This window comes from Oryza sativa, chromosome 2, assembly GCF_034140825.1.
Source record: "Oryza sativa Japonica Group chromosome 2, ASM3414082v1".
In the NCBI taxonomy this organism is placed as follows: Eukaryota; Viridiplantae; Streptophyta; class Magnoliopsida; order Poales; family Poaceae; genus Oryza; species Oryza sativa.
The window spans coordinates 31,590,616-31,614,840 of record NC_089036.1 but is presented as its reverse complement, the minus strand read 5'-3'; the positions used below and the strand labels follow the sequence as shown (position 1 = coordinate 31,614,840).

Here is a 24,225-nt window from a genome sequence, read left to right as displayed (position 1 = left end):
AGTACTGAGATTCACATGATCATACATGTGCATGTTATTAGGGCATTCCTAATGTTTGTTACAAAAGTTGGTAGTAAGATAAGTCCATGTCAGAAGACAATAGTAGATTGAAAATAAATCACAAATTCACAATGTATATATATGTAGAGTGGATAATAAGGACCCACATAAATGTAGAGTGGATAATAAGGACCCACATATATGTAGAGTGGATAATAAGGACCCACATAAATGTATATATATGTAGAGTGGACCCACATAAAAAACCCAAAACATGAGCCATGCCACAATTAAAAAATAGGTAGAACACACCACGAAGTGACAAGTCAAACATGTTTAACTTTGATCATTAATAGCAATAAAATAATAAAAAAAGATCAATCATGCAAAATTGGTGTTATTTGATTTATTATTAAAAAAACTATCACAATATACAACTCTTTTTATTTAAAACATCTTACTTTTATAGATATTGTTGGTCAAAGTAGCATTTTAGAGACTGTGTCAGGATCTAAAAATACTTATATTTTGAGACGGATGGATTAGTAATTATTTACTACTTTCACAATATATCTTATCTGGTGGCAAGAATACTTTAATCCCTATATACCCACCTTTTCACTATATTATGGATGCAACATATTAAACTATTTGGCACTCTTACAAGTGCTAATTAAGTATTTGTCATTGGACCCACATGTCTTAGACACTTAAGGACCCAAACTATGAGTGATAAATTTTTAATTGCTACATCTTAAAAGTGGCAAATAGTTGAATACCCCTGTGGATGCCCTTATATATGGATAGTATATTCACCCGTGGAAATTTATGCATTATTAAAAAAAACACACACAAAAAGTTGGCAAATTGCAAGACGAGGCCATGGGCGGATCTACATTACTAGGGCTAGTGTCAGGCGACACCGACGACTTTTAGCAAAACCTATAACAAAACTGCTTATCTATATGTTATAACAAAATGATCTAAGTATAATTAGCATACTATGATACCGATAGACACGTTATGATACCAACGAATCGATTTTCTGGATCCGCCACTCGACGAGGCATATCCGCCTCTCATGCTGGAGTGCTGGGTCCAGTCACGGGACGATACGGATGAAGTACTACTCCTCGCCCACTGCATGCTCCCTAGTCCCTTCCGTAGAGATGCACGGTGCGCCGTGCCGCCGCGCGCTGTGGCCAGGGGCAACGCCACGTTTAGCTTGCCGAGTGCACAGGCACCAGGGAAAAATTTAGTTTTTAGTTATTAGCATCTAATCTCCATCTTTTATGCACTCCCTAGAAAAAAATATGTGTACCACCTTCAGCTACTGCACGCAGCCCATGAAGGCCTAATTTCAAATATTAAATCATCTAATTAGCACTTTTTTACAGGTTATTATCGTCTCATTAAGGACTCAGCTTAATTATATATTTTGCCCATTGCTATGTAGACATGTACTACCAGATTTTTTATTTTGGTAAGCATTTTTTGTCATTGTATACATTACATTTACATTTCTATTACATGCATAAATGAAGTGTGCACTCGGGTCCTCCGTGCTCTAGATTCGCCCTTGGCTGTGGCGTCGACTGATCCGCGTGTGCTTCCCTGGCTGGCTGGCTTTCTGGCCAGGTGTCGGTGGACGAACGTTTTCATTGTGCTGTTGGCTTCCGCCTCCTCGCGGCGCCGGCGCCGTGAAGAGTTGCAAACAGCAGGGAGGAAATATGTAATCTGACATGTTAGACGAGACGATGGCAAGGCGCCAAGGCAGAAGAGTCTGAACTCTGAACCAGTACAAATCACCTCGCTGGCGAGTTGGCTATGCAAGACAGCAGAGTTCAATCACATTAAACATGAGAAGCTAGAAGGATGCACAGTCTCACATTACATTCGATCCAGTGCATCGAATAGAGACTAGAAATGCCAGTGCCGCGGCTGCATGCACATTTCACAGACCCGTACGAGATCATGCACGATCCATGGAGAGCCGATGGACCGAACAGTTCCACGACAACCAACATATGCTGCCCAACCACTTAATTTCCGCAGCTTCTTCCTTTGCCCAACAATCAGTCAAGACCGGGCCACGCCGCACAGTACCACGTACGTACCCGGCCATGTTACGTTCCACCTGCAGATTTCTTCATCTTCCACACACGCCCAACAAATCATTGCCCAGGTTGTTTCTTTCGGCGAAAACCCTGTACACTGAACTCGGACGACGAACGAGTTGACGGCTCACGACGCTAACACGCGAACGAACCCGGTCATCTGCGTGCATATGCAGCGTGCCCTCGCGGCGTGGGCACGGCGAGCTCTCGCTGATCCTGTGCACGCACCGTGCGGTCAAAGGATACAAACATGTGTCCATCCATCCACAGGGACCCCGGCCCCCCCGTATCGTCCATCATATCGTAGTACGCATCGTTGCAGCCACGGTCAGCGAAATATACGGAGATGACCATACTGATCGTGTATGGGGACAGTGATATATATGTATATGGAGTATGTAGTAGGGGCGAACTGTACACACAGGTCGTGGACGCCATTGCGAGTAATTATGAACGAATTAGCAGTGCACAATGGATGACGGATCACAGCACGTAATGTGTGTGGTGGTGTTTGGATACATGGCCTAAACATTAGTCTATATAGCATCGAATGTTTGAACATAGACTACTTACAAAAACTAATTACATAAATGAGAGCTAATTCGCGAGATAAATTTTTTAAGCCTAATTATTCTATAATTAGAGAATGTTTATTCTAGCATCACATAGGCTAATCATGGATTAATTAGGTTCAATAAATTCGTCTCATGAATTAGTCCAGGGTTATTTATGGAATGAGTTTTGTCATTAATCTACGTTTAATACTTATAATTAGTGTCCAAACATCCGATGTAATAGGGACTAACAAGTTTTAGTCCTATCAAAACACCCCCTAATTATACTTATAATTAGATTCGTCTCGCGAATTAGTCCAGAATTATAGAATGGGTTTTATCATTAATCTATATTTAATACTTATAATTATTTTGATATGAGGAGGAGTCAAACTCAACGATGGCGATCGATTGATGTGAAGGACTGGATCGATCACGGAACCTTTCACGTTTCCCAATGCATCGATCGATCGATCCGTCGACAGCGCCGCTGCATCCGCCGATGAGTGAAACGGACACACTCCTCCCCTTTACAAGTTACAACTCACATGACATCGGCCGTACGTGCATGGATGCATCATGCATACATGCATGCGAGCGTCGCATGGACAAACATGGTGAAACACACGACATCGAAGGCTCGAAGCTAGCCGTGGGCGGCCGGAGGCATCGTATACTGGCAGCCAGCGTAAGAGAGTGACATTGAATCGATTCCAACTCTGCAACTCACTGTGTCTCTGAAACTGGTGTGGTTCAGTGAAACAGTGAAATCCGCACGGTTCATTCTAGCATTTTTCACATTCATATTGATGTTAATGAATCTAGATAAATATATATGTCTAGATTCATTATCATTAATATGAATGTGGGACTTACATTGTAAAACGAAGGAAGTATTAATTAATAAGTTCAACAGTGTTTTAAGTTCTTTAAAAGAATTCTTATAAACTCCTTACTGATAAAAAAGTATACTATAAAAGTTTTAAAAAAATCAAGATTCAACTATAATACAACACATTAGCATTTGTAAAAAGCTTATAAAAAAATTGCTATGCACCCGATACATATGCACAACTTACATCCGGCTAATTCATGTACAGGTGATGCTGCTTACCTGGTCTCGCATGGTAAAACACTAAACTTAATGATTGATGGATGTGGTAGTCTTATAGCATTACTCTTCTCTTTATAAAAAGAATATTTTTATATCATTTTCCAGAGGTTAATTGCCTTCGTAGGTTTGGCTGATGTGACATGCATGATCGAGCAACTGTCTTGCAGCAGCTGGGTTTTCGTCATGATGGGTAGCCCTGGTCTAGTTGCTTTGGTGCATTGGCTTTGGAGGCAAATTGAATTGATCTGGACATCAGAGACGTGAACCAATCCGCAATGTTCGCATCATCAGGGCAATGTTGCCGTTAAAATTCTTTCAATGAACTTGTCTCTTGCCCAGTTGCATTACAAACTTGGCCAATTGTCATCCTAGGATATGATTGAACGAAAGGGTTATTATCACGATGAGTCATGAAACCCATAATTCTCGATCGGTCCATAATGGTGAACACTTGAACTATGAACCCTTAGAACATTAAAAAGTTGGCACCCTATGTTGTGTGAGGAAAATGTATCAAACTTTACGCTATCAATATGGCACCGCTAATATCTCAAAAAGATTGTAAAATCAGTTGGTAATAACTACTTTATAAGTTTAAGGCTCTGGCAGAGGTTTTATAGGATTTTCTAAAGAAAATCATATGAATTGGAAATGTTCCACTATGGGCGAGATGATAGGGAGTATCATTTTTTTTTCATTTTAAAAATTATTTTAATTATGTAACTGATGTTTAATTAAAAAGTGGAGGCAAACGAATTTATACACGTTCGTTTAAATTGTACTTCCATAAACCAAAATATAACACATTATAGTTTCTTAAATTTATTCTAAAATATAATAATTTTTTCACCTACATTATCTTCTCAACCAAAACAAAACACCTTCTACTGTTCAAATTATGTATCTATCTTCTTTTTTCCAATCAATCACAATCTTTTTCTATTTAATTCTATTAACCAATTTAATATATGTGTCTAATCTTAAAATTTTGAGTAAATTTCAAAAAACTACAACTTTAGTGACAAAACTATCAGTTTGCTGTAACATTAATGACATGTTTCAGTTTGCTGCAACAATAGCATAGAAAATTATCATAAAACTACAACTTTTACGCTATATGATGCTATAGTTGTTACCTATATGTACTGTAGCAGCACATAACGTAAAAGGTTTAGTTTTGTAATAATTTTCCACGCTATTGTTGCAGCAATCTGAAATATGTCGCTAATGTTGTAGCAAATTGATAGTTTTGTTTACAGTTTCCTAAAATTTACTCTAAAATTTCCGATATTACGCAAAAATCAAACTTGCTGGTAAGAATGCAGTACAGTGTGATTGATCGACAGAATCTGACGTACAGGATATCGTATGTACGTTGCAGTACGACACCTCCAACTAGTTCAAAGCACGCAGCCGCACACATGATTGGGTTAATATAGAATAATCATCACAATGCGACACTAGAAGAAAAAAAAGAAAAGATGTTACAACAACCGTGCGCGCACAGCCTCGAGACGGAGACGTGCAGAGAGAGAGGCTAAAACACTAAAACCCCTCGTCGGGTTTAGCCACGTCTACGTAGTACGGCACCAGCGGCGTCGTGGCGGCGCTGGTGCTCTCGCCGCCGCCGTTGCCCGCCGCGTCCATGGCGTCGTCCAGCTCCTCCTTGGCCACAGAGCCGCCGCCAATGGCGCCGCGAATGGCGCCGGGCGCCGCCGTGGGGCCGACCGACGGCAGCTTCGAGAGGAGCGCCTCCAGGCTGCTCATCGACGGCACGATGTGGTGCATCTGCGCCGCCGCGGCATGGGCGCCGTAGTAGGGGTCGTAGAGGTCCATCGTCGGCGACGGCGCCCAGGCCGCGTCCTGCAGGCCGCCGGCGCCGGGGAACGCGGCCGACGACGGGTGCGGCAGCAGCACGCCCGGGATGCTCTCCAGGTACCCGAACTTCCGCCGCAGCGCCACCACGTAGCTCAGGTCCTCCGCCACCTGCAGCCATGGACGCAACGCAACGCGACGCACCAATCGATCAGCACGGCCATGCCGACACCAACACGGCGGCGAGCTGTACGTAAGGGTGTAAATAGTTAACCCGTAACCTACTTACAGGTTAAAATAAATAATTTATTTTGATCTATAAATAAGTTTACGGTTAACTGCTTATACCCTTAGCTATAGGCATACATTGCCCCCTTATTTGTCGTGCATGCATGCAGCTACGCGAAGCCAGTGAGCGAGCTTGACATGATCAGTGACACCAAGTCACCCACAGTGCAACTGCCAGGGTTGAAAATTTCGAATCGAAATTTCGGTCATTTCGGTGACCCTGATACGATATTAATTTGGCCGAAATTTTTGAATTTTTTAATTTATTCATGAATTTGGATAATATTTTTACAAATTCAACTAAATTTTGTTCAAAATTTCAGAAATTTCGGACCGAAATTTTTGAAATTTTGGGATTTCGGTGACCCCCGATAAAAACCCCTGAACCGATAGAGTAAACCCTGGCAACTGCTGCACACAGTAGAGTGGGTGAAGAGGACTGAAGAACAGAGCAGAGAACGGGCGTACCTTCTTCATGGAGCCTAACTGTACAACGCCTTCTCTGACGGCGATCAGAGCAATGGTCTGCCAAAAAAGAGAGTAAAAAGATCATCAGCTTTGGCATTCACAAACTCTTTCTTGGTAGGTACGAGGCGTACGTGTACCTTGATACCGGACTGGAACTGAGCTTCCCATGTCCTTGGATGCTGCAATCAGCAGAAATTATACGGAACAAAAACATGTTAATTGTTGTTATTGCAAGCATCAATTTAGGAGTTTTAACCGAACTGATTAGATAGGTGAGAAGATGCTGCAGCTTACAGAATCGGCAGGGTTGTTCCATGAGGTAACCAGGTTGATCTCGTGCTCATTGGCCTCCTGGGACACCCACTTGTGGCCATGGTCAGCTGCAACTTTCCCAACCAACCTTCAAGATGGATCATCGCATCATGAGATCGTGCTTCACGTGCTGACTAAAGTGATTAGCGTAGGTTTTCCCAAAGAACATAGATTACTAATTAAGAAAGACGGCCAATACTATGACACTAATTAATTAATGATGTTTCAAGCCAAACTGCTAATTAATTAGTACTACCACATACCCTTCCCCATAGTTGTAGATGTCATGGGACATCTTGAAGAAGAGCTCAGGCTGGAGGCCCTTCACCTCATGCCCAGCTGCTGCATAGTCAGTGTACCCGGCAGCAGCTGGTGTGTCCTCTTGGTCACAGGCAGAGGCTGCAAAGTTGCAGAATCCATCCTCCCATGCCAGGATCCTAGGCGAGTTTTGTAAACCCCCAAGATGAATCACAAACACGAATTAATCAACAAACAAATACAAATGCATAAGGAAAGAAGATCCTGCACCAACCAGTTCCTCCTGTTTCCTCTACTCCTGTCATAAACACCACCCTGAAGATCCCATCTGACCATATTGAGGAAAAAAAAACAGCAACTAGCATCAATACTAAATATGGAGCAAAATGCTACTGCTAATTCTTTTACTGTCAAACTAATCAGTGTCATCAAGTGAGTATTCAGCTAAGCTGGGATTAGTTGACTCACTTTGGAGGAGGGTAGTTTCTTGGGAGGATTCGCCAGAAGACGGCGTACACCCACTGGGAGTCGCCTTGGGTGCAGAGGCCGCGCAGCGTGTGCTGCAGTAGCTGTGTCACAGCCAGTGGGTTCAGCTGCTCCTCCATTGCAGCTGAGCTGAAGCTGCTTCTGTTGCTAGCTGATGCTGCACACACAAGCTTATAGACGGCCAAGGAATCAAGAACAAGATACTCTAGATGCTTGCTCTCATTAGCTATCCACAGATCACTGTGTATGTGATGAAGCTGCCGCTTGATTTGAAGCTGAAGGGCTAGCTAGAAAAAGTTGATTTGAAGCTATGAGAAGTTTTGGGGGGCAGGGGCCAGGAGTAGGTGTAGGCGTTTCCTTTCTTGCTTGATAGCTTCCACTTTGATCTCTCTAATAAGCTGCAAACTGGCTGGGACTTTGTGAGGCCAGGCCACCACAGAGGGAGCAACCATACTTGCCTGAATTTATACACAGCCACTCAACCGCACACACTCTGAAGAGAGAGGAAACTCTTTCAATCACTCGGGGATGCCATCTCGTTTATTCAAACACATTACTTAAACTGTTATAAGAAAATCTTTAAAAAATAGCGCACTATCCAATAAATATTTAGTCTAAACTCTACTTATACATGGAGAAATAAAAAAACAAATCTAACAAATGAACAGTATTTGTACTATTTACACTTGAATTTACTTTTGTTCTTAATGTATAGATCGAGTTTAAATTTGATTTTCGATAGAGTAATAGATGGAACTCTGGTCTACACCGTCAATTTTTCATATATTTTTTATAATTATCTATTATATTATTAAAGGAATAGAAAAAGGAGCCTCCACGTTCGTTCTCATGGCCTAGAAATTCTCGCATTAATCGGAGAAAAAGAAAAAGCAGGACCCATATAGAAATACAATTTAGAAATAGCTGAAATTCGAAATTAAAAAGTAAGGAATATTTGAAGAGGAGACTAGAGTCCATATAGAAATACAATTTAGAAATAGTTAAAATTCGGGATTAAAAAATAAGGAATATTAGAAGAGGAGACTAGAGTCCATATAGAAATACAATTAGGAAATAACTGAAATTCGGAATTAAAAATAAGAAATATTAGAAGTAGAGTATAGAGTCCATATAGAAATAAAATTAGGAAATAATAGAAATTCAGAATTAAAAATAAAGAATATTAGAAGTAGAGTATAGAGTCCATATAGGAATTTAAAACTAACTAAAATTCGGAATAAACACAATAGAATTAAAAGTAGAGCTTTGAGTCCGTATAAAAATACAATTTACAAATAACTAAAATTCGAAATTAAGAAAAACATGGGAAGAAGAGTTTAAAGTCAATATAGGAAACAATTTAGAAGTAACTGAAATTTGAAATTAAAAAATTAAAGAATATTGAAAGATAAGTTTAGAGTTCACATAGAAATACAATTAGAAATAATAAAAATTCAGAAATAAAAATAAATAATATTGGAAGAAGAGCCTAGAGTTAATATAGAAATACAATTTACAGAAAATTCGGAAGTAAAAAAAAGAAAAATATTAAAAGACGAGTCTAGAGTTCATATAGGAATATATATAATTTACAAATAACTAAAATTTGATATTAAAAATAATTAATAACTAACACGTATATAAAATACAATATAAATATTACACATTTGTAGTTTCGTAAAGTTATTGCAAAATTTAAAATTATGATGTTATTTTAATATATTGGAATAATATAATGAGAAATCATATATGCTATTATATGAGAGAAAATATAATGATGTTAGCCGCGCAATCTACGCGGGCCACCATGCTATTTTATATTGAATTTGAGAGATGAAATTAGAGACGTTCGAGATTAGAATCTGTTGCTATAAAGAGAGTCATACTACTACAGCGATGACTTTAATGTGGTGCATTGTTTCTCTCTTGTCATAGCTTTAGCCGAGTGGCTACCATACCTTGCATATATAGCTTTCCTTTTTCCTTATGAATTCTGCTCTCTAGTGTCTGTCTCCTTGGTGCCCGCATCAAGCTGATCGTACGTCTGTGTGCTGACGGAGCCTTTCTTGCTTCAATTCTTCTTCTGAAAAGCTTGGCTCCGAGCCTCCAACCACTGGCTAAAGAAAAGTAAAAAACCAAATTTCGCAAAAGTTCATATGATCTTAAAGGATCGCACTTGAGTAAATTCCCAAGTGCAATGGACCTTACATAGTTACATTCACCTAGGCACTGTTCAAGATGACCAATTCACAGTGGTTTGCGGTGCCCAGTTTCTCCTCCGTAGTCCGTATGGTTTGGAGTTTTGATTCGCATTGCGTCAGTATTAAATCCGGGGTCAAATGCCGGACCCAGCAAAGAACACTTGGATGGAGCTGAATGGCTCTGCAATTCTGCGTTACAATTGGCAACACACTGTATGAGATGAAATTATGGACAGGCCCTACATTGGTCTCTCATTCTGACACTGCGTGAGAGAGTGCTCAGGGATTTTTGTCACTCATTCCATTTCTTCTAACGTTCTTGATCCTGATTTCTGAATAATGGCACTGCGACGCCAATGTGGGTGGCCCTAAGCCAATAAAGATGCAAAGTGTGCTGCTGCCTTGAGCAGGGGAACGAGGAAATTGCTAGCTGCTGCTCCCTCTTGTTCTGACAACCTGGACCACCGGTCTCTCCGAATAACAGTGTTGTAGTAGTATGAAATTAGTATATCAGATCTGTCTATGTGAATGTGTGCAGATGCATGCCATACAAATTTATGGGCCTTTGAATATTCTTATTTAACTTTTACAAGTTATTCGTTTTCATTATCGTAAGGCAAACGAATTGATGTGTAAATATGTGAAGGACCGTGTAGAGAAATGTCATTAACAAAAGGCAGATTTTCTCTAAGAACTCCAAAAATGCAATCAATTTGTAAATAAAGGGTTGAACAGAACTTGCTGCATTTGCGTATTACTTTTCCAGGCTTTAGCTAATTTTTAGGCACTATGTGTCTTTTAGCGCAGATGTACCACCCTAGTGTTAAATTTGTCGATCATTTTGATCCACACACGCGCACTATATATGCATCCGAATCCATCGGTCACTCGCACCAGAAAGCTAATACCAAGAGTCGTAAGCATGCATGATTGCATGCCACTTTGTCTGAGACTTCACCTTACCTCGATCTGGAATTGGTGTCAAATGGGGAGCAAAGCAATCCCTGCAGGGAGCCAATGACTCCAATGAGTGAAGGTTGTACCTTCTCGTTGCCCAGGATGATCCCAGCTCGCTAACAAAAAGCATGGCAAGGATATAGGCACCATGTTCAACTCAATAAATTTCATTACCAGTATGTTTGGTGTGAAATTTTACGTTCTTGAGAGAGTACTTATAGGTGTTAAAATTTTACACTAAAAATTTTAATACCTCAATATGCGCAGTAACCCATTTTTGGTGGTGCGCATGGCAGTAGGTTAGAGAGTTTATGTGTTCAACTTCAAACTTGGTAGGTCATATTAGGCACAAGAGAATTCAAATGGCACGTTTTTATGGAGGCCCTCTGCCATCGATACAATCTATTAGATTAAATGCCTGAGACCTTATTTGGATAGCTCGAGATTTAAAATAAAACTAGTGAAAATCTGGAGAAACTAGGTTTTCCTAGTTTCTAGCATATATTTCAAACCTATGTAACTATAATTTTTTAGATTGTAAGTGAGATTCTAAAAGAAAATGTAGCTGCTAAAAACTCCTACAATAAGGTTGAATTTGACATGGTAATACACACTTACCTTGTTTTTCTATGACTGAAATTGAAACTTTGCACCACCCTTGAAAGGAATATAAACAGGTAGAAAAGTGATGAAAGAAAAAAAATTGAAGATAGGGGGGCAGGGATACTCAGAGCACGTATCTTTGTCTCTATCTCTACTATTATAAAAATTAAAGATGTTTTTGCCGGTATTTTGGTACGTCATCCATGTATAAGTCGGTTTTTAAGATCATTTACTTTTGGTAATATAGAAGGAATCATATGAGAAATATGTTTAAAAAAACTCGCATGCTAACATATCCAAGCGAACTCTCACAGTGAATTTCATCTTAACTAAACCATATAACAATAATGAGATTAAAATAAATTTTCACCCGTTGCAATGCACGGGCATTTTTCTAGTCAGTAAAAAGTGAAACTTTAAATGATTCAAGAATAAGCCACATCATTTCATTAATAATGGCCATCGGATTTATAAGGAGACAGAATAGCTAAAATCATTATGGACCATCGGATGAAGGATCGATGATGGGAAGGGCCTCATCGTTTGGCTTTTTTTTAATAAGCCAAAACGGCTTATTAGATAATAAAAATGAATTTGTAGGTAAACTTTTATATATGTGTTCTCGATGACTTAAAAGCCAATGCTAAAAAGAAACTACGTTGAAAATATCTCAAAATCAATGTCAAAATTAAATTTAAAAATTTAAATTTTAGTTTTTTCTTTGACTGAATAGGCCATCCGATAGGAGCCAAAATAAGGTTCGAGAGCTATCACGAGTGTTCAAGTGTCTTCGGCTGAAAATCTCATCTGAGCTTTTTTATTCTCTTGTCAATTTTACACATGCACCCCTATAAGATCATTTATTCTAGGGTCCTCTAAATAAACAATATTTTTTCAAATATGCTTTTGCTCTGATCCATTTACTTACTTAGAAACTCTTAGGAATTTTGTATTTTAAAAAGTGACCAATGATGCAGGTGGTGGGGTTGATGACATACGCAAAGTGGTGGGTTTATTTACTGAACGCGTACAGTAAACTTGAATTCAATACAACATACGCATAACAAATTTGATATGATGACATGGCGATGGTAAAATTTCTATAAATAAATTTGCTTCAACTAAATATATAAGCTTTGTGATACAGTTTAGAAGTTTGACATAATCACATGGTTAATTATTTGTTATTATGGTAATAATGCTTAATTCATATCAATAAATGACACATTTAAAATTTTAACAATGATGGAGGTGTGGGCGTGAAAGTGTGGTATATTATTAGATGTGATCTTAATATTGTTACTTACAAATCAAGATAAATCTGCTAATATTATTTATGCCAAGTATATTCTTCAAACGCATCTACTTAAGTTGTAAATTACTATAATAATTATAGCTAATTACTCAAAACAACAAACCACAAGTAAACACATTTAATATAAAGAGAGGTTAAAGGTTGCGAGAATACGTGACCCTATAAGCTAGTATTAAGATAAAGGATATCGCCGTTCACAAGAGCATCTCAGTTATGTACAAACAGGATAAAAAGAAAAAAAAGAAAAAGGGGTGCTAAAGGTGATGTGTCCTAAAGTCCGGTGCAACTTTTTTCGGGCGGAGGTGGCTAGATGGGCGTGCCCGCCTCACGCCATAGGGCAGTTTCTATCGTTGCAGCCTCTACAAAAGTGATGGAAGGTGTACACATACAAATTCACTATTGTGTCGTCTCTGTACCATATTTTCTTTTGTTTTATCTAACCAGATTGACAAAAGGTATGAAAAAGTAAAGAATATTTCTATTTTTCACGTTAAACCCAAATTTATGAAAGAACACCAATCAAGATTCAAGAATTGTTTCAACAGAGTGAAGTGATCATGCATTCTTCCCATATGTATTTCAGTATCCATCTGCTTGTCTGTTCCCTTGAGAGGGACTTGTGCTGAAAGAGGCAAGAGCTTTGAAATGTTGCCATCGGGCTCATCCGCTCATGGGCAAAGCCTATGCCAACACTAGAATATGAGACGACATGCTTGCAATTTCTATTCCTTGTTTCTGATAGGAATTCCAGGACATGGGATTTAATGCAGATGCTGTGGGAGGGAATGAAGGTATGGGCGTCAGGGATGGCAAGGGATATGCATTTGTGCATATTGCTACTGGATTTTCTCATTGTCCTCATCCCCTGTACCTCAAACAAATGCAACAATGCCGAAGAGGTCACCACCAGAAACAGAAGCAGAAGGCTCTCGAATGCAAGAAACTTCAAAAACCGAAAGATGAGACCCTCTGAGCCGGCTAACGGCTGGGGTGACAGATATGAATTTTTTTTATACCTAAAAACAATCACACCTGTTATTTGCATGTGATTAAAATAGTTATAAAATTATATGTGCATGCGACTTAAATATATATTAAAGTTTTTAAAAAATAGTAAAATCGATTAGAATGACATAAGTTTGTACACAAACATAACAGGCTAAATACGATCTACAACTAAAAATAATAATTAATTAAACTAGACAACAAATAGTGCTCTATGCAGCACAAATATAATTTATTGTTTTTTCTTCATATGTAGATCGAATTTAGACTGGCATGTGTTGTGTAGTGACTTGTATTATCATAATTTATACTGTTACAATTTTCTCTATAATTTTTTAAGACACATGCATAAATTTAGGTGTGATTGTGTCTAGGTGTAAAAGATAATTTATGTTGTGATGGCCTCTGATTAATCTCATGCCGTGAGGAGGTGACATTGGAGGAGGCGGCTTCCACTGTGGAGTGAGACTAAAGGAGAAAAATATATTGGGAGCGTTCAGCAGGCGGCTACCACGGCTGCAGCTGCGGCTGCTCACAGTGAGGGTAATACTATTCGTGCCGGCTGTGCCGCAGCCACGAAAACGGCCGCCGAACAGGTCTATTTTTACCCATTTACCAGGGAGCAGCACCCAGTAAGCATGGTTGTGGTATCGACAGGTACCCAATCTCAATAGTTGCTCGATTTGGATGGATTAACGGCTTAGATTTGGTACCTCACTTCCCGTCTTCCGGATGATAATACACTTCAACAGCCTACATTATAGTTCAAGGATCACACGCCAAAACCTATACTATGTTATTAACCCATATTTAATCAAGCTTGCAGTAATGCTAGATATACGATCGCAGATCGCCGTACACATGAAGCAAATTGGGCCATTGGGGGGGGGGGGGGTGGGTGGTTCAGGGTTGCGTTGGTCAAAACCACGAATCGACTAGACAGAAGACAGATCGTCCCAAGTGCAGAGAACTGCAGATCGCAAAGCCAGCATTTGATTACTTCATCAACACTATCCATGTTTGCAGCGAAACGATCAAACGAAAAGCTCCAAGACGATCACGTGACCGACACCTCATTTTCGTAGAGTATATTGCTCTGCTCAGTCATTATCTAAAAAAAATTGCTCTGCTCAGTACTGTGGAGAGCAGCAGAAGCGGGGAGAATTTAGTTGGAAACTCAGCATACAAACTGCATAGTGCAAGACTCCTTTTTTTAAAAGATTTAACTATTTGTCACTCTTAAATTTAACGTTTAACCATTTGTCATTTATGTATAAATAATATATGGATCCTTATATATCTACGATATGTAATTATAGGTGGCCACATTTAACAGTTGCAAATAGTGTTTTTTTTTTGGCGCATTGGTGAGGTGTGGGGCTCGAAGAGAATAGTGCAGAAGTTTGTTTTTACGGGGGGAAAAGGGATCATGGAGACATCAAGTCATCAACGAACTGATCAAGAAATGTTGTGCCTTGGCAAGTAGCCCTGTGAGAGTTGTTGATTGATGAGATATAGTATAATACTATAGCTTTTGCCAACTAAGTTAGCTTTGTCTTTGCAGGTGTCAACATTTTTGGATTAGGATTGTGCCTCTCTTTTTCTTCAGATAGGGAGCATCTTTTCCATTTGAATCCAGGAATGCTAGTAGATCGATTGCCATTGGATAAGAACATGATTCCCTGGATGAGTTCCAACAGGTTCAGAGGATAATGGTTTGTATAGATCGAAAGAGCACATCATTAGGGAACATAAAAATGATAACTTTCTGTCATTGAATGATGCCCTCCCTACCGTACCCCAGTAACCTTGTGGTGCTTACCTCCACTGCAACAGTGTTCAGCTATCAAATCATATGCGTTATCCAATCCAGTGGCAACTTGCAAGCTGCGACTGTGACACATAGTCACATGCATGCAGCTTTCATTGACATGCATGAAGTTACATTATTCAGAAACCAAAGAAAGATGTGTGTGCAGGTGCTACTGCTAGTACTGCATGGACAGATGCTTCCATGTGTAAATGGACAACCATTCACAGCTAGTATGACTTTAACCTCTCCAAATTGCAGTCGTTGAAAAAAGCAAGATCCAATGATAACGTTAGACCTGACTGAAGCATGCTTCCAAATGATTAAGCAGAGAGTTCTCTGAAGATACTGCTCCAGTACAGTAGTAGAAGAATACAGCCGTTCAGTACAGCACACCGTTGCGCAGTCTCCTGCAGATAGGACAGTCACAGTACTTGTTACGTACTCGTACTTCTCCGTATGACAAGTTACTGTTCCATTACCTTGGCCTGCCCCACTGGTGATTAAACGAAGATTTTATGGCTTGCACCGCTGCACTGACCTTTCTTCACTCTGCTTATGTACCTGGAGACTGGCACTGAAAGTCTGAATTGATCACTCAATCCAGCACTGTATCCTGTGGTTCTCCCTGACCACGACATAGAAGGATGAACAATGTGTTAACTATAATCAGGAGAATTTATTGTACTATTAGTACTCCGCATATACAGTAAAGTAGAAACAGATGTCATAAGGTTTATCAGGCCTCTGATTATCATGCCTTTACATCTCCTGGCAAACAGCCAGTCAAATGCACCTCAATACACAAGGGGTCTGCATTTGCACATGACACCATCACTAAGTGTCTGTGTCTACTACCACTAGACTACTCATGCAGCATCAATCAAGCACTGACGCACTGCAAGTTCTTGTTCTCAGTTCTCACCATCTTTACAGAAGGGAAGGCACATGGAAAAGCTAGAAGAATTATAAGGGGGGCATCAAAACTTGTTCTTCCTTTACCATAGGGCCAGTCTGGCCTATGGATTCTTCATCAAACACCATTGATGGTCATATCATAGGGTGTGAGAGATGAGAATGTGAAAGTAGCTACTTCTACCACTAACCAATTTCTTGAGAAATTAGCTGCCATCAAATCAGTTAACCTCTTGCAAAGTTGAAACTTGCAAGGTGGATTGATGCGTGGTCACTTAACTGACCACTTATTATTGGGAACAGTGTTCAGTACAGTAGCCAGGAGCACAAGACTGCATGTAGGGCAGTGACCTTGTTTTCACTTTGTGCAATTGATGCTTTTACAAGGTGCCCAGCTGCAGAACGGAGATGGTAAGGTAACGAAATAAATTACATATGAAAGACAGGAAAGCCAAAAAATTATTAGACAGTCGATTTATTAGTAATCTGAAGCCTATGCAAAGTCCATGAAGCACACCGCTTCTGCTTATACATTCTAACGGATTGACGAGGAATAGTTGGGCTGTTGCCTGTTGGGCCAAGTCACTCTTAGGATTCAGGTAGAACAGATCAATTCAGCTACGACAAGTGAGGTTCCAATTGTGAATTTCAGGGTAGTACGCATATGCATATGCTTTGCACGTGTGGATTGCTGCTAAAACCACACTGTCCATAATGCTAATCAGTTGAAATTAAGATCCACTTCTGATGGACTGGTTAAGCCAAATAACATGCTCCTACTGTTTGGACGTCTGCAAGCACATCAAGCATTGTGTCATTCATGAGGTCATAGTGTTGATACAAACTAGGAAAGGTCATGGACATTGACAGGCTTATGAGTACACTTAGTACTAGTAGTAGTAATGCAGGCAAAGATGTTGCTTTTCCTGCATTGAAACGACTTCAGAACTCAGAAATGATGTATAACTACTCCTGGAAACTTATTGATAACAAAGTTCAATTCGAATGTTCGATGCTAGTAGTGTCTTCCAGATCTCCCTTTCAACATATGTAAAAAAAAAGGAAAAAAGATTGCAGCATATTGGCAATCAGCTCGTGTAGTTTGTCATATTAAAAGTAAATTCATATAATGGAAGCATCAATCGATGTCATGTAGGCAAAGTTAGGCATATGTCATGGTCTGCATGATGAACGATGAAAGAAATAATAGCCCGAGTTGATATTGTCTTTTGAACAAGCATGCAAATCAGCCACAGTTAATATTGATCATGGACTGTACTTTCAGATACATAATTATTGATCATGCAGTTACAAGCCTTAAACGGTCAATTTCAGAAAAAAAAAAGGAGCGTCTCATTTCAAATTGTGAATTTAAATGGAAATAAATCTAACAGAACAAATAGAAATGGTATTAACATTTGCCCTTCATCTAGTGAGTAGTCACAATTGTTTCAGAAATTGCACATGATAAGTTTCAGTTTCAGATATAGCACTATAATAATCTAACCTGTAATCATCATAATTCCACAGGCAAAGTATATACTACCTCCGTTTTTTAATAGATGACGCCGTTGACTTTTTCTCACATGTTTGACCATTCGTTTTATTCAAAAATTTTATACAAATGTATAAGATATAAATCACACTTAAAGTACTATGAATGATAAAACAACATGTAACAAAATAAATTATAATTACATAAATTTTTTGAATAAGACGAATGGTCAAACATGTGAGAAAAAGTCAACGGCGTCACATATTAAAAAACGGAGGGAGTATAAAAAAGAAGCAGTTTAGATCGGATATGAAGCTTAACACTCTGCAGTAAAAACGTCTAATTGGATCATTGATAAGTAGCACTGAAACCTCTGCAACGTCTTATATGCAATTGACACCTACCTCTCTTCATCAGACTCACCTGAGGAAACCAGACTTGTATAATAAGAACAGCAAAAGAGAATTTCTGATTTTTTATCCAGACCATCAGAACAACACCCTTGCCAATATCTTAATTCATCAAGCCCTTAGTTTTAAAAATTTAAATAACATCCTAACTCATGATTGCTTCAGAAACCACAAGAAAGTGACGATAATTCAGGTCGGGAATATTATATCCTATGTTTCAAATGTGTAACCCTGGAAGAGAAACGTACTCTAGTGTACGTAAACCCAGTTAGGAAACGTAAACTGATAGCACCGTCGGTCGGTCGAGCCGGACTCCTCTCCATAACAAGTCCGACCGAGCCATCCTCTCCTCCTCCTCTTCTTCCTCGTCGGCTCGGCCCAAGCTCGCGCCGCGAAACCCTAGCCCGCCTCCATGGACGATCCCTCCTCCACCTCCAAGGGCAAGCGCAAGCGCGGCCGCAAGCACAAGGCGGCCGCCGAAAACCACGCGCCCGCGTCCCCCGTGGCCTCCACCGCCGCCGACAACCCCGCGCCGGCCGCCGCGGGCCGCCGGGGCCGCAAGTCGCGGCGCCACGAGGCCCCGGCCGACGCGGACGGGTCGCGGCCGCCGTCCCCGCCCCGCCGCGGGGAGGCGAAGCCCGTGGCGAATGGAGGAGGGGACGCGGTGGTGGAGGCGGGGGGACCCGTGGGCTGGGACGAGGTCGCGAGGGTGGTGCCGTCCATGGACGCCGTGGTGAAGGTGTTCTGCGTGCACACGGAGCCCAACTTCTCCCTGCCGTGGCAGAGGAAGCGGCAGTACAGCTCCAGCAGCAGCGGCTTCATCATCGGAGGCCGGCGCGTCCTCACAAACGCCCACTCCGTGGAGCACTACACCCAGGTCAAGCTTAAGAAGCGCGGCTCCGACACCAAGTACCTGGCCACGGTCCTCGCCATTGGGACGGAGTGCGACATTGGTATGATTTCCCCTTCTCTGCTGCAACCTGCATTGTTCTTTCCTTCTCAATTGTTGCAATTGTAGTACTTATCCAATGCTTCCTAAGATTGCTCCAATAGCATGGTGTGTGGCCCGAGTACTGGTATCTAGTTGTGGATAGTGGAGAAATAATAGCATTTGGAATAGGGTTCCACATATTCGGAAAACATGGATTTGAGAATGCTGAACCCTGTGCAACATTGATCATATTTTGTAAAGATGAATACTTATGCTTGTTTTTCTGGGTAATGTCAGCTCTTGGAACTGGCTACAGGTTTGAAACTTTCAATTTGAAAATGCCATTGTTGCAAGAATAGGTATAGGAGAATGTATGGTTGCTTTTTCTTCTTCTGGGAATAGATTGTAGATTAAAACAGGGAAGCTCTATTTGTTTAATGTGTACAGACAAATGAATTTCATATTTTATCTGGTCTCAATTTGTAATGGTTGATCGATCTCAGCGCTGTTAACTGTCGATGATGATGAGTTCTGGGAAGGAGTTTTGCCTGTTGAGTTTGGATCACTGCCAGCACTTCAGGATGCTGTGACTGTTGTTGGTTATCCAATTGGAGGAGACACAATATCTGTGACAAGTGGGGTGGTCTCCAGGATAGAGATACTTTCATATGTTCACGGTTCTACAGAACTTCTAGGATTGCAGGTTCATTTTCTCCCCACAATTCTCATTTAGAATAGTATTATCTGTGAGGATAACATGTTGAGAAATCATAAGTCTTTTAACTTTTGGGGTTTTATGGACAGATAGATGCAGCTATTAACTCAGGAAATTCAGGTGGCCCAGCTTTTAATGACAGGGGCAAATGTGTTGGTATAGCTTTTCAATCTCTCAAACATGAAGATGCAGAGAATATAGGTTATGTGATACCCACCCCAGTTATTATGCATTTCATTCAAGACTATGAAAAGTCTGGAGAATATACAGGTAAATGCTATACAACTTAATTGCATGAATATGCCATTTACTTCTATTGTATGATCATGGCCCTTCTTCTTTTCTTTTAGTATAATTACCTCTGTTTGGGTATTAATTTGTGCCTATAACTAACCAGTTTAGTATAATTCACTGATGATATTGATAGGCATAATCTGTAGCTTGGTACAGATCTGACTGTTCCTTGTGACCGAACCAGCATTGGACAATGATTGATTTATTTTCGCAAATGGCCTCATACGGAGTTTTCTCCCTTCTAATGATTTCCGTGGTCATCTTATGATTGATGTGCTCTAATGTTGGTTCATTATCATGAAATAAATTGATTGTGACCAGTGTACAGCCAAAAGAAGTTCTACATAGTTTATTTTCATGTTCTCATTTTGTCAATGCATTATCCAATATTTGCAGTTCCTTTGGTTGAAGAGTATATTTTCCTTATTGATCTTTTGAGCCAAGTGACAGTTATTTCTTTATTATTAATAAATACTGGTTGTTTTGGTTTTTATCTCATGTTAACCTTTTAAATGACACCCAGTCTATGGTTACCACTTCTATCTTTCTGGTATTTTACATTTGCCACGTGGTTTTTTGAAGGTTCCGTTATTTAATATCTTCATGTATTATAATTTCAGGATTCCCTATACTTGGAATAGAATGGCAGAAAATGGAGAATCCTGATCTCCGCAAAGCGATGGGAATGAAACCTGATCAAAAGGGTGTTCGTGTTCGAAGAGTGGAACCAACTGCTCCTGAGTCTGGATGCCTGCAACCATCAGATATTATTCTTAGCTTCGATGGTATTGACATTGCCAATGATGGTACAGGTCAGTCGCACTTTCTCAAACCTTGAACTTTTGACTCTTTTCTGGAATGGTGTTTGTTGCATCCAATGCCCTGTAATTTTGATAAGTGCACCTCATACATGACTTATCAGCATGTCTTTTAAGTCTTTGTTAGACTTGTACGGGACCGTTTGTGTTGCCTGCATTTGCCTTTTTACTTTCTATTTATTGTTTGTGTATGGCTGTATTTCCTAAGCTCTGGCAATAGATAGTCTACATGAATTTCTTGAAGTCATAATCTAGATAGCTTAGAAAAACTTCATTTACAAGGTGTCAAATTTCCATGTAGAGCCTAAACAATTAGTCTTGTTTACATTTGAAAAGTTTTGATGTCAACTTCCTAACCATTTAGAAAATAAATCTAATATTGTCATATTTTCTGACAAATCTTGTTGTGTAACCAGTTCCTTTCAGGCACGGCGAGCGCATTGGCTTCAGTTATCTTGTTTCCCAGAAATATACTGGCGAGAAGGCTCTAGTTAAAGTCCTGCGCAATTCGAAAGTCCATGAATTTAAAATAAAGCTAGCAACACATAAGAGACTTGTTGCAGCTCATGTAAAGGGCAGGCCACCATCATATTACATTGTTGCTGGCTTTGTTTTTGCTGCAGTTTCTGTTCCATATCTTAGATCCGAGGTTTATATCTACATTCCCTTTTCATTTTGTTTCTATTGTATCGAATAATTATCAAAATGTTCTAAATCATTTTTACAATATCCTAGCTATAGCAGCCCTTATACTGTTCAGTGATATTATTTATTTAACTCTGAGCTTTTCTGTGTTGCTTACCAGTATGGAAAGGACTATGAATATGATGCACCTGTCAAGTTGTTGGTCAAGCATTTACATGCAATGGCCCAATCACCTGATGAACAGCTGGTGGTGGTATCACAGGTTATGAGTTCTTCATGCTTAATTGTTCATTAGAAGTTCCTGTTAGTCTTGGGCAATCATTTCCTTCCATAATAGGCTAGGTTTTAGAAGGTTCTTTAATTAACTTAATGACATGCTATGATCTCTTTGCAGGTGCTTGTAGCAGATATCAATATCGGTTATGAAGAGATTGTCAATACTCAGGTAATACAAACAGTCAGCTGATATAAATTACTCAATTTTAATTTATTCTGTTGGCTTGCTCCAGTCATATTGTTGTTTAAGGCTTGAAGCTATATATATCTGCAGTATATAATGCTATCAATTAACATGCATTTGTTGATTTGTTGTTAGTCCTCTTGTCTAATTAATATATTTTCCTTCGTGTCTATGCATTGAGTGCTACACTGCAACGTCTGAAAGTTGCATCACAATTCTCAAGATCTCATTGATTCTCCTGTTGTTTCTGAAAGCCAAAACAACTAGCACTATGATATTTGTAATGCCTTTCCATCCTTATTTTTGGTGAATGGTGATAAAGCATGTTTACTACTGTCAATAGGTCCTTGCTTTCAATGGTCAGCCTGTGAAGAATTTGAAGAACTTAGTGTCAATGGTTGAAAATTGCAAGGATGAATTCTTGAAGTTTGATCTGGAGTATGACCAGGTATCCCCAGGTCCCTTCTTGTTTGGACCTTTCTATAAACATCTCGCATATCAACCCCACATATTAAAATCCCTTCGAAAACTTGCATCTACCAGCTAGTACTTTTTACTCAAAAAAAGTTGCTTAGGGCCCCTTTGAATCAAAGGATTTATGTAGGAATTTCATAGGATTCAAATCCCATAGGAAAATTTCCTATTTGGCCCTTTGATTTAAAGAATTGAAGCTTTCCAGATCCTTTGAAATTCCTATGGAATGGCACATTGCATGTGGATTTTGGAGGAAATTTAACAAGAGCTCCAACCTCTTAGAAAATTTCCTTTGAGTCTATCTATCTCATCCGATTCCTGTGTTTTTCCTGCGCTCCAATCAAACGACCATTCTTGTGTTTTTCCTGTGTTTTGCAATCATATTTTTTACACTTCAATTCCTGTCAGAATCATGTGTTTTTACTATTCCTCCATTTTTTCTATCCTGCGATTCAAAGGGGCCCTTAGTTTGGCTGACATTACTTAACTAATGTATGATTTGACAGATTGTTGTCCTTGAGACAAAAACTGCGAAGGCTGCGACACAGGACATTCTGACAACACACTGTATACCGTCGGCAATGTCTGATGACCTGAAGACCTAATGGGGACAAGATGCGGCCTTCGGCTATTTGGTGGCCCTGCTTGGGCCACATTTTTGATTGGGTTGATTAGCATCAGCCCGCGAGAAGCCTCAGCTTACGAATTGAAAGCCCTCCAGACGTTCTGGACGGCAAAGTGCTGTTGGCGTCCAGCTTCACCAAAAAGAAGGCTCCGAGTAAACGAGCGTCACATCACTATTAGGTGGAGTTGTTACTAGCGACGAGTCATCGTGAAAGCGATAGTGGTTACAATAAACAAGATTCTATTTCATTACATTACATTAAATTAGTGAGCTGAGATCATACTTCATATTTTGGCCAAACACCATCAAATCCCATAACAGAAGTTATCCCTGTCTTGTCAGCAGCCAAAGTGAAACCTTAACGTTTGAGTTTTGTTAAAGTTGCAGTGGTCATCACTCTGACGGTTCTTATATTTACTGTACTCCCTCCTGTAACTGTTTACCATTGGTGCGTTGTCAACTTGGCCTCTGATGCCGTAGCTGTCCTCTCACCATTGCTATGGACGAGGAGCTGGCTTCCAGCTGAAACGAGAAGAGCTGGGCCCATGTGGCATCGCCGATTCTCCGTTTCTGCATTTGCTCCAGCCGTATGCCCGTATCCCTCCGTGCCAAAAGGCAAAATCTGGCGCCATTTCCTCTTGCTTCCCTTTCGCGCCATTGCTGCCGGTTGGTGCATCATCATGCAATCCCCACGATTTTACTTTGATATTACTGTATACTAATAGTAATATGCAGTGTACGAATCATGTGCTGTCGCCGTTAGGTGGTGGTTGGTCACTGTGCTGTCGCAAAGACATGATAGACGCAATTACCAGCTTAAAAACCCCGATGTTGCAATGGCTTGTACGGCAATCATGTGGCTGCTTCAGTGCTTCACAGGTTGTTTTGATGGGAGTAATTACCGAAAGCTTTCGCTGGCCTGGCCGGTCGTTTTCGGTTTGGTAGTGTACTGGCATCGCTGCAATATATGGTGGGCATATCCTGATATCCACCGGGTTTTGCTGACAGTCTGGAAACCGGAATGCTTGTAGGTAGGCATAATTCAACTCTTCCACTAACGGCCTGTTTGGTTGGAGGGAGTTGGTGATGGGGAATGAGAGTTTATGATATCTGGGAGTTTAAGTATGTAGTTTAGTTGGA

General features: G+C 40.0%; 2 protein-coding genes across 2 annotated transcripts; one reads left to right on the top strand and one right to left on the bottom strand.

The window, feature by feature from the left end:
• Positions 1-5,181: 5,181 nt before the first annotated feature.
• On the bottom strand, positions 5,182-7,867 carry LOC4330695 (protein RICE SALT SENSITIVE 3-like). The gene is made up of 7 exons (XM_015768734.3): positions 7,395-7,867; positions 7,201-7,254; positions 6,932-7,105; positions 6,651-6,756; positions 6,494-6,535; positions 6,357-6,413; positions 5,182-5,771 (listed from the first exon to the last, which is right to left on the bottom strand). The coding sequence occupies exons 1-7, from the start codon at positions 7,529-7,531 to the stop codon at positions 5,331-5,333; spliced, it is 1,011 nt and encodes a 336-aa protein (XP_015624220.1). The 5' UTR covers positions 7,532-7,867; the 3' UTR covers positions 5,182-5,330.
• Positions 7,868-18,478: 10,611 nt separating this feature from the next.
• LOC4330694 (protease Do-like 9) lies at positions 18,479-23,498 on the top strand. The gene is made up of 9 exons (XM_015771753.3): positions 18,479-19,076; positions 19,558-19,757; positions 19,859-20,039; positions 20,684-20,875; positions 21,298-21,530; positions 21,687-21,788; positions 21,921-21,971; positions 22,330-22,434; positions 22,967-23,498. Exons 1-9 carry the CDS (start codon positions 18,536-18,538, stop codon positions 23,063-23,065), a joined length of 1,704 nt encoding a protein of 567 aa, XP_015627239.1. The 5' UTR covers positions 18,479-18,535; the 3' UTR covers positions 23,066-23,498.
• The last annotated feature ends 727 nt before the right edge of the window (positions 23,499-24,225 follow it).